General features: G+C 43.9%; 1 protein-coding gene across 1 annotated transcript in view; it reads right to left on the bottom strand.

Annotated features, from left to right (window-relative positions):
- Window positions 1–1410: 1410 nt before the first annotated feature.
- Window positions 1411–10434, bottom strand: part of LOC310872451 (ADP-ribosylation factor-like protein 15) — a 175650-nt gene continuing 166626 nt past the window's right edge. Inside the window, exon 5 of the mRNA XM_083784346.1 lies at window positions 1411–2545. Coding sequence (XP_083640472.1) covers window positions 2393–2545 — 153 coding nt within the window. The 3' untranslated portion in view covers window positions 1411–2392. The remainder of the gene's footprint in view (window positions 2546–10434) is intronic.

Here is a 10434-nt window from a genome sequence, read left to right as displayed (position 1 = left end):
TAGCGCGCCACCGAGTGGCACGCTACGAGCTTGTAGGTCTGCTATTTTTGAAAAATTCAAGAACTACTGACATAGAAACATAGCTTTTTCAGAAAACTGTCGGGATGTAAAAGACATTAGAATCTGATCTCAGGTCAGAATTTAAGCTCTGAAATTGCCCTGCCCCTCCCCCCATTTCAGTTTCATCATCAGCAGTGGCATAAGTACATCTAAATGACATCTGTCAAAGCCTATCTAGCTTGCTGCTAAGCATAAAATGGAATTCAAAAAATATATTTAAAAAATATATTAAAACCATTAAAGTCTACCATACCAGCCCTGACAAAAAAAAGGATAGTCATTTTGTAATTTAAAACAAATGTGGACGCCAGAGAGTTAAAAGACACTTTTTGTGAACACCACGATTGATCGAATACCCCCAGTCTGAACAGCAGATTGGTCTTTCCCGTTTGTGAACTTTACGAGCCGTAGCTAGTAGCTACAGACAGCATTTGTATATTGCAATTTGCGGAAGAGTTGCCCGGCTTGAGAGACTATAGTGACACTAAAAATAAAAGACGATAAAGACAGCAAAGCTGGACACACACCTGTGGCACACCACTTAAGCCCTATACGCACGTCACCAAACGATCAATCTGAGAACCCATAGCGTCAAAGAATTAAGGAAGAAGCGCCCACTTTTCCGCCTCGACAGACTACTAAATAAATCTACAAACTCACATCGCTACGCGTTGTGAGCTTGCAGATCGGATGTTTCCACTATTTGCTTGAAAGGTTTTTTTTAAACGTTTGACATTTTAGACATTTTGGGAAAACCTCAAAATAGGTACACCAGGGTTCATGTGGTCGAATATTACAAATCACTGAGGTGTGGTGAGTCCACATGGAAGGCAATGGGGGAGGGTAAATACCGTACCGCAAGGAGGATGTAATAGGGGGAAGGCGAAGACGGAGGGGGTCTGGGTTGGGATGTGGTTGAGATATCAGATAGGATGGGTTTCAGGCAGGGGGGAGCCGGAGAATGGGGTGAGGGGTGGGGGGGGGGTCTGCGATAGACCGCAGCGAGGTGGCAGACGGGGAGGGGTCTTTGCAGACAGTTGGAGGGCAGGGCATTAGACTGTCGGACAGGGACTTGTCAGATGCAGCTGTTGTCGGGGCTAACTGATAGTTTGTATATTTCGTCATGATGGGGAGAGACCGCGTAGGGCGCATGGCCAGAGCCAGAGTTGGGAGTGTGTCAAATTCAGAGAGAGAGAGAGAGAACTAGTAAACTACACATACGAAAAGAGAACAATAAACCTACTGACAGAAACAAAGTGATTCCAAGTGAGACTAAAGACACGAATGCTCCACATCTCTCTATTCCACAGACATGCCAAGCATGTTTGTTTGTTTGTTTTTGGTCTTTGATTAAGAAGGACTCATGATGGATACTACAGTACAATATATAAAAATGTAATAGGAAGGTATGGCTCTAACAGGTTAATTATGATGAGCTATAAAACATAGCCTAAGCAAGTAAAAAAAAAAAGAAGCATTCTTTATACTCAGAGCCAGTTTCTTCGTGTGGACTCATTTGTCCTTCAGGTTCGCTGTCATGGTGTCACATGTTCCACACAGTTGGGTACACAGCATTACGCTTCTCTTTGCAGCTACTGTACATGAAACTCCTTGAGATATACTAGACTATTCAGACTAGATGATAAAATATGAGACACGGATATGTAACTACAGTACATAACACATCACGTAAGGCTTTGGACTATAAGTACTTCAATCACACAATGACATTCTTTGTTAGCGAGTCAGAGGAGAAGCACGCTCGACGACCATTACAGTACTTTTCAGCATTTCAGTGGAACGAACATCAACAGTGTCCATCCCGCAACATCTTGTAAAGTCACTAGCAGTGATGTTAAACATATTTACAGACAACCTGGTCTCCACTGTGTGTGTGTGTGTGTGTGTGTGCGCGCTCACGCTTGTGTGCCCAATGGCAACTTAAGGAATGCCATTATGTCCAACCCTTAAGATTTCATTATTATGGCACAGATAGTGGTAAACAAGAATTTGATTTCTTACAAAGTTCGATGATTAAACTGCATAAAGTTGAAATGGGGCCTGGATGGAATGGTGGCTTGCCTCTGTAAAGATGTAGTGGTTGACTGTTTCTCATCCACTGCCTTCCATTTAGCAAATGGGAATGAGCAGTGAGGATGGGGGGGGGGATTTAACACACTCCGACACACACCTCAAAACAGAGAGGCCATCATCATCTGCCTTGGTGTGTGTGTTGTGTGTTATGGACACGGCAGGATGTGTTGTATCGTCATCGGTAGCCACTCATGTCCCTCTTCTTTTTATCTTTTTGCATTATAGCAGCGTTATAGCATCAAATCCTTGCAGGCTCTGTGTCTTTGTCCTCTAGCAGGCTAATGAACTGACCAAAGCTCTCCTTCACCACCTCCATGTTGTCCGTGGTGGTTCCGTCTAGGATCCAACGCTTCCCCCGGGCCAGTGGTTCCAGCTCAAAGTATTTCTTGATCTGCAGGCAATAAAACAACAACAGAGTACGGGGTTATCATCTGATTGTCACGCAGGATTGAAGCCTCGGTCATACTTGGCAGAAATGACAGATTTTTCAACAGATTTGAAACTGAAAACGGTCAAATTTTGTTGATACATTTCCACGCACAACAAACTAGAAATGAGCCATTAGGACAAACTTTGATCAAATAATTTGCAATATTTTGTTTTAGGTGTACACAGCTTTTGTAGTGGCACACTTTAAGCCCGCAGATAGATACAGCACACTGAGATCGACAGAAGCCTTGTGTATCATTATACACATAAGTGAAAGGCAACTAATAGGCACGCCTGTATTTGTAGCAAAAATAGCTGATCTACAATCTCACAAAGATTGGCTATTTTGACTAGTCGTTGGCCAACAAAGGGTATAAAGTGGTTAACAGTCACACCCCCCCCCCCCCCACACACACACACACATACATACACACACACACACACACACACCTCGACACACTAGCTCGGAATTACAGTACACCAAAATCAAATCTATATGCAAAAGAACAGTACAATATGGTGTTCAAATCTGGGGGAGAAGTGGTTTCTTAAATTGGCACAGAATGTTGATTATGAACATCATATGTTGGCTTTACATTCAGTGCCTGCTTTACTTTATTATGCTGGCAGCTCATGACAATAGAGGGGAGAGAGACAAGCAGAACCAGCTGTCATGTAAAAACACATCTGAGCAGCAGGGAAACGATGGCTGAGAGACCTCCACTGAAGGTACCGCAACTTGAGTAATGGCAACAATTTAGTATGGCTGTTGCAAATATGTTTTGGTGACCTCCTAATGCCTGTCTGATAGCCATCAGTTGAACGTTGAAAGATATGTAGCGCGCAACTCATGCTGAGCTGTTTCTAATGAGAGCCTATTCATGTCACCGATGCAATAAAACAACATTTATTGGAATTTATCTTAACATATGTACATAATTATGTCCCCTGGCATATTAAGGTTATGGACGGGCACAGTTTTTTTTTGTGGGCCACTTCGCTTCTATTTTTAACTACCGGAGGGAAGTAGTGATGACAAGATTGCGGAGGCCAGCTGAGTAAAGATAACATATCTGGTAATCTGATGTAATGAATGTTTTAGCACAGTATCTTTCTCTTTTTTAATCACTCAAACCGTCTGGTTAATATAGTTACAATGTGTCCTTATTTCCTTGTAACAGCGGATGGAGAGATTGGCCACCTACTTATCTCCTAGAGGGAAAAGATAACGTGAGGTGTATTTTCACATATCCAAATGAAATGGCTTCTTCCTTTCTATAAACCTGGGTTGCTCGCTGAGCATTTGTCATACATTGAAGACTAGGAACTAATTGTTGTGCTGAGGAGCTGAGTAAAATAAAAAAGCATCACAATGCTAAAGGCTAGAAGTTATTGATGAATAAATCGTATATTTCTGTTTACAATATGAACTTCGACACAAATGGTATAATTAGTGATCATTTGCACAGCTTTATATGAATTAGAAGTTTCCTCTGACATGCAGATTTGTCTGTACTATATCTGAGATTCTTCACCATATTAAAATACATCTAGGAAATGTTATATAAAACTCTATTCCTTAATAGAATCACTACCTTGTGCATTATGTATATTGTTTTACCCAAGACGCAGATTTATTTGTGAATCCCTAGCTGTATATCAATAACATTACAATATTCAAAATGAATAATATATTAATATTATTACAATTGCCACACATATATTGTCTATTGTCCATAATTTCTATCCTTATGTAACAGAACATGGTGAATAATCTCTGTCTGTTGAATGTGTGTGTGCGCGTGTGTGCGTGTGTGAGCAGACAAACAGACCGGTGTGCCTTGGAAACACCAGCAAATCCACATGGGTGCCTACCACACCGTCAAATGACTTCAACTTCAAGTGAAATTGCTTTTGTCTAGACCTTGCTGAGCTGTCTAGCTGTGCCATGGTGTGTGGCATGAAGAACAGGAGGAGGGGGAGGGGAGGAGGAGGAGGAGGGGAGGGGGCAGGGAGCGGTGTGTGTGTGTGTCTGCTCCTATCCAACCATCCACACCAGTGAGTGGGGAGAGTGAGCCGCTGCCTCTGCCCCCCTGAGTTGAGTCTCTGTCCGGGTGTAACGTGAGTTTAATGACAGATTAAGTCACCTCAGCCGCGTTTGGCCCAGAGGCCTGGCTGGAAAGCCGAGCGGACCCAAACAGTGTTAACAAATCTGTCTGGGTAACCCGAGCTGCCCTAGTCCCGGCTCTAGCTCCAGACCTAGACTGCAGACGAAGCGGCTGGCTGGCTGGCTGGCTGTCTAGCTCAATGGCTCACTTTGTCTGCCTGTGGCCAAGGCCCTCTTCTGGAAGACTCTAGCCCCTGCACTGGCAGACTGTCAAAGGGCCAGCAGTGACCTCTGTTTGAGCGCAGACAGGCTCCCCTCCTCACCCCACTGGCCTGCAGAGCTTACCCCAGGGCTGTCTGGGCACAGTGCTCTAATGACATCTTTAACCACTTGAACCCTAGCATCCCTATTCTGGGAGGAGCACTCGCTGAGAATAGCCGTTCTGCAAGCTCACAACTCATTGCGTTGCAACACATTGTGAGCTTGTAGATCGGCAATTTTTGGCTAAGAGATTTGGTGGGAAACCAAATACAGAGCAGCTAGATTAGTTTACTAAAGATCAGGGTTTACGCGTTTAAAAAATATATATATGCCAAGGACTTCCAACCTGTTGACCAGCACGAGAAGTTCTGTGACAATTTTAGAGTTCTGTGCAGTCATGATAACTCAGTCTTAAGCCTTATTTCTACTTAATTTGACTATCAATTATGCTTTTCGCTGCTGAAGGAACCCCATGACCTCATGGCTGGGCGCGTGTATATAGTCCCACTCACACTTCCCAGTGTGGCCAAAACCAGTTTCTCCCAGATTAAGTCCTCCTTAAGCACACTTATGCTTGCTTAGGGAGTTGCGCGAGTCTGCGGTATAAAGGGTATAAGCCCCACAAGACGTTGCTTGCCAGATGGCTCCTGCAGGATGACCAGTGGGTCAACCAGTCTAGCCTCTTCTAGGTCAGCCAGACGCCGGGCCTGGTCTTGTGGATGGGGAGAAATCGGCTTAAATGCTTGCAAAAGGGTGTCAAAAAAGTTACACCACCACCCGTGCCTGTGGAAACGGTGTTTCTGCACGTTTGGCCACCTGTCCATGCGCTTGGATTCCGGACCGCATAACTCTCTTGGTTTGGCCGCAGGCCTGCACTGAGTGACTGCATTGTTATTACATCCAAGCTTAAACCCATTCTGACCCGAGATCAGATTCTAAAAATGTCTTTTTGAAAATGACAGTTTTCTGAAAAAGCTATGTTTCTATGTTAGTCGTTCTTCGATTTTTCTAAAAATAGCAGACCTACAAGCTCGTAGCGCGCCACTTGGTGCAAGCTTGTAGATCTGCTATTTTTAAATAGCTAAAGCATAACGTAATGCTAACACCAAAAGGGGTTCCCGCCTAAAATGGGTTAAACCCATTTTGGGGTGGGAACCCCTTTTGGCGTTTCAAGCATTCTGTCATACTTGAGCTATTGAAAAAGTACAGTAGCAGATCTACAAGCTTGTAGGTCTGCTATTTTAGAAAAAAATCGTTAAAATGTGGCGCAAATCATTGAATATATATTTCAGAGCGAACATTTTTAACTAAAATATTGGCTTCTGGGGGGTTGTCCCTGGAACTACATATTTTCAGATGGGGGGTCAGTGGCCCAATAGAGAGAATTCTGGGGGTCCTTGACATGAAAAAGGTTGAGCACCACTGACATAAAATTGTGCAGCGTGCACACAGTATTTAGTGTGTGATGCATTTATCATCGTTACTGTTATCTGTGCACTGTATAATCTTGAATGTTCATTTGACTTATACAGGTGTTTCTATACTCTCTGAAATTAACACTCAAGTCTTGGCACTGTCCGTCTGTCTGGAGCTAATCCCGCAAACCACTGGCCATACTGTCAGTATAGGCTATACCGGCCTACTGACGTACGTATACTATTTCTTTCCCTCCCACATGTTTTCTACTTTTTTACACAGTTATATTTATAGTGGAAGTCAATGGGGTTCAGATCGGGCTACGGAGTTGTACGTCATAGATATGTCATAGAGTAACAGGCTGGCTAGTGGCTACATTAACTCTGAGTGCCACATGATTTGATTGTTCCATGGCAATTACTTTTTGCATTACTACAATGCTTTGCAGGCGCTATTAAACACTTTCAGCGCCTCCTGCTGGCCATTTGAAATGACCGCAGGGAGCCAGCTATAATCCCTATATAGGCGCCATTCTATTACCGTCAATACAGCCCAATACAACGAGTAGAGGCGCAAAAACTTTTCGGAGAAGCAGCAGCCATGTCTCAGGTTTCACCACAAGCGGTGACATGGCTCGCGCGATGCGATCAGAAATCACCGTTTACATCTGAACGCCGTGGCGGTTTGGACTAAAACGACAACTTTGGAGTCTTTTTTCGGAGAAAACAAGCAACAAAGAAACGACAATGAGTGGATCGTTATATGGGAGGCGCGCGCATTGTTCCTCACGATGGGAAGAACGTGGGCGCTGTCTAGCAGCCCTGGGCAGCACGGAAGGTTAGTGTTGAGCTTCGGCTGCATGGTACTAATATAACCCTCACTACACGCCATCCGACGGGTTAGTTATCTGAAGGTTAGTGTTGAGCTTCGGCTGCATGGTACTAATATAACCCTCACTACACGCCATCCGACGGGTTAGTTATCTGAAGGTTAGTGTTGAGCTTCGGCTGCATGGTACTAATATAACCCTCACTACACGCCATCCGACGGGTTAGTTATCTGAAGGTTAGTGTTGAGCTTCGGCTGCATGGTACTAATATAACCCTCACTAAACGCCATCCGACGGGTTTGGCGACCTCCGGGGTTAAATCTTAGACCGTCATCTGACGGGTTGCGAGGCGATCTGGCGTCCCTCGTGTTAAACAAGTCATCCACTGTTGAGACACATTCATGCTTCAGTGTCTGCTTTTGGCATGGTGGTGCGTACAAGACCAGTACAGTACAAGCGACTCTGTGCTGAATGAATGAGAAAGTGAAAGGTGTGTGTGTGTGTGTGTGTGTGTGTGTGTGTGTCATCATCATCACCTTTATTTATACTCGGAGATACAGTTGAGGGAAAGCCCTCATTTTCAATGCAGCCAAGGTTACAATACACAAAATACAGTAAATAAAGTGTGTGTGTGTGTGATGTGTGTGTGCGCGCGTGTGTGTGTGCGGTGCGCTCACACGTGTGTAATACATTGTGTTAAGAGTGTATATTTTCTTTAATCCCCATAGGAAAACAAGCTCTCAGGCCAAACGAAGGACAGGTGACACTATAGCCCAGCCAAGTGTGAGATGGCTACCAACTGTGTTAGCTTCCATGACTGGCATATCGCTTCCCTACAGTACCCTGATTTATACTGTCTTAGTCGCACGGTGGTGTCGCACGCCAAATATTGCAGATGTACAATCTTGTGAATTTCTATATATAGCCTATATTTTTGGTGTATGACACCAGAGCCAAAGAGGGGATGGAGTTCGTGGTTTATTAATTCTAAAGTAGGCCTAGTGAAATTAGGCATCAGATAGAAAGTACGGACGGAAGGAGCTACACCACACATGGCTTATCCAACTTTAGTTTTTTTCAAGCAAAGTTCAGGTTTTATGTTGTTATTAGAGAAAGTAAAAGATGAGTGTTAATTTTTTTTCATTTGCTGCTTTCTTTGGTTTTAGGGATTTTAGCTGTTTTTGACAGGGGGGCGGGGGCATTCGAGCATGGGGCTAAATATGTATTTGTTTACAAACTTTTATAGCGATTTATTTTTTTATTATTTACTAAAGTCCTACTAGACCCCAAGAGGATCCTGGCACAAAATTATGTTCAGATGGGCCTGAAAATTGGTCTGTGTCTATTTTCACAGGGGTGCATACTTAGTTTAGACTAGTCATTGGTTAGACATGGTTATAAGTTAGGTTATAGGTTTAGGTGTGCTGCCCCGTGGGAGGTTAGGTTTAGGGTGAGGGTTTGAGATAGGTTGTATAGTTGTAGGACTAATGACTGGTCTAACCAATGACTAGTCTAAACTATGATGATACATGTAGGGGTCCTTGACATGAAACGGTTCTTAGAACCACTGCTGTAGAGTATCCTAACACACAGAGAGTATAGAGACACACATGCACAATGCTGATTTGCCACTCGCGCAGCTCTGCTGTTAATCTTGAACTGCAGTCCCTCCAAGCCTGCTTTAACCCATTTTGGGGTATTATACTTTAGCTATTGAAAAATAGCAGATCTACAAGCTCGGTGGCGCGCTACGAGCTTGTAGGTCTGCTATTTTCCACGAAAAATCGTGGAAAATGTGGCACAAATCTTTGAATATACTTTCAGAGTGAACGTTTTTTACTCAAATCTTTGCTTCTTGGGGGCGTCCCTGGAACATGTTTTCAGATGGGGGTCGGCGGCAAAAAATGTGGGGGTCCATGACATGAACATATTTGAGAAACACTGACATATAGAAACATGGGTTTTAGAAGACATTTGTCAAATCGTTCCCAGGTCAAAATGGGTTAAGGGCCATAATGACAGCGGATAGTCGGCGTATGCACCCAGCTGCTATCTGGCGCATGCTATATTACTATTACTGAGTGGTGCCAGCCCCTCCAATGTCTGGCTTTTAGAAATGACGTCATATGGCAGCCAAGTCTATTTTAACAGAATGGCCTTGGAGGAGAGCCTTGCCCTGTCCTCTAGACCAACTGAGCACATCGGACAGAGAGCAATCTGAGAACCCATCGTCAAAAAGTAAAGGAAAAACACAGCGCCCTCTTTCAGTTTGAATTTGATGTTAGTCAACAGTCTGTCTCGAGAGACTATAGATAGAGATGGGGGAGGGGGTAGAGAAACAGACAGACAGACAGACAGACAGACAGACAGACAGACAGACAGACAGACAGACAGACAGACAGACAGACAGACAGACAGACAGACAGACAGACAGACAGACAGACAGACAGACAGACAGACAGACAGACAGACAGACAGACAGACAGACAGACAATGGTCAATGAGTTACTGTGGGTCAGGTGCTGAGAGCATGTGTGGAAAGCCCCAAACAAACAAGAAATTATAATATTTGTCCCAAAACATTGTCAAACGTTCAGCGAAAATAACAAGGCAACACAGTGACGAATCACTGCAGCATTTTGCTTCTGTTGCCAAATATTGTGAGTCAATAGTATTTTTCGTTTCAATTAATTGTGCAGTCCTGATGATGATAATGGTGATATAAGGGAAGAAATTGGGTCACATGGAAATTATACATTTAGCCACCGACAGCCACCACACCTTTCTCACTGGCATTCGTGCAGCCATGGCTATGCGTGTGCTGATGCAATGGCAGGGGTCCAAAGGAGTCAGAGCACACGCTGCCAGTCAATCGGCACATACACCGTGCTGCGGTTCAACGGTCCTGCGCTATGCAGGGATATATTTGGTGAAATCTAAGGCTAGCACTACATAAGCATTCTCACAGAGGTTAACGGCAAAGCCAGATGGAACAGAACCCCCGTTTGTTGGATACACTCCTGCAGGAGATCGGTATCGCGAAAAGAAAGTTAAATGACCCGAGCTGTCAACTCTCAGTTTCTCATTGAATGTACGCTTCTTTGTCCAGGACCGAGAGGCGGCCTCAGTATCCAGGAGTCTTTGAAGAATATCTATAAATTCAATAATATAAAATAATAGTAATAATCCCTTTCCTGTTTATGCAGTAAAAGTAATAGCAGGAAATGTTCACTTAAGA

The sequence above is a fragment of the Protomyctophum parallelum genome (genome assembly GCF_964188405.1).
Source record: "Protomyctophum parallelum genome assembly, chromosome: 15".
Taxonomy (NCBI): domain Eukaryota; kingdom Metazoa; phylum Chordata; class Actinopteri; order Myctophiformes; family Myctophidae; genus Protomyctophum; species Protomyctophum parallelum.
The sequence above is the reverse complement of the archived record's forward strand: the minus strand, read 5'-3'. Positions and strand labels throughout refer to the sequence as shown.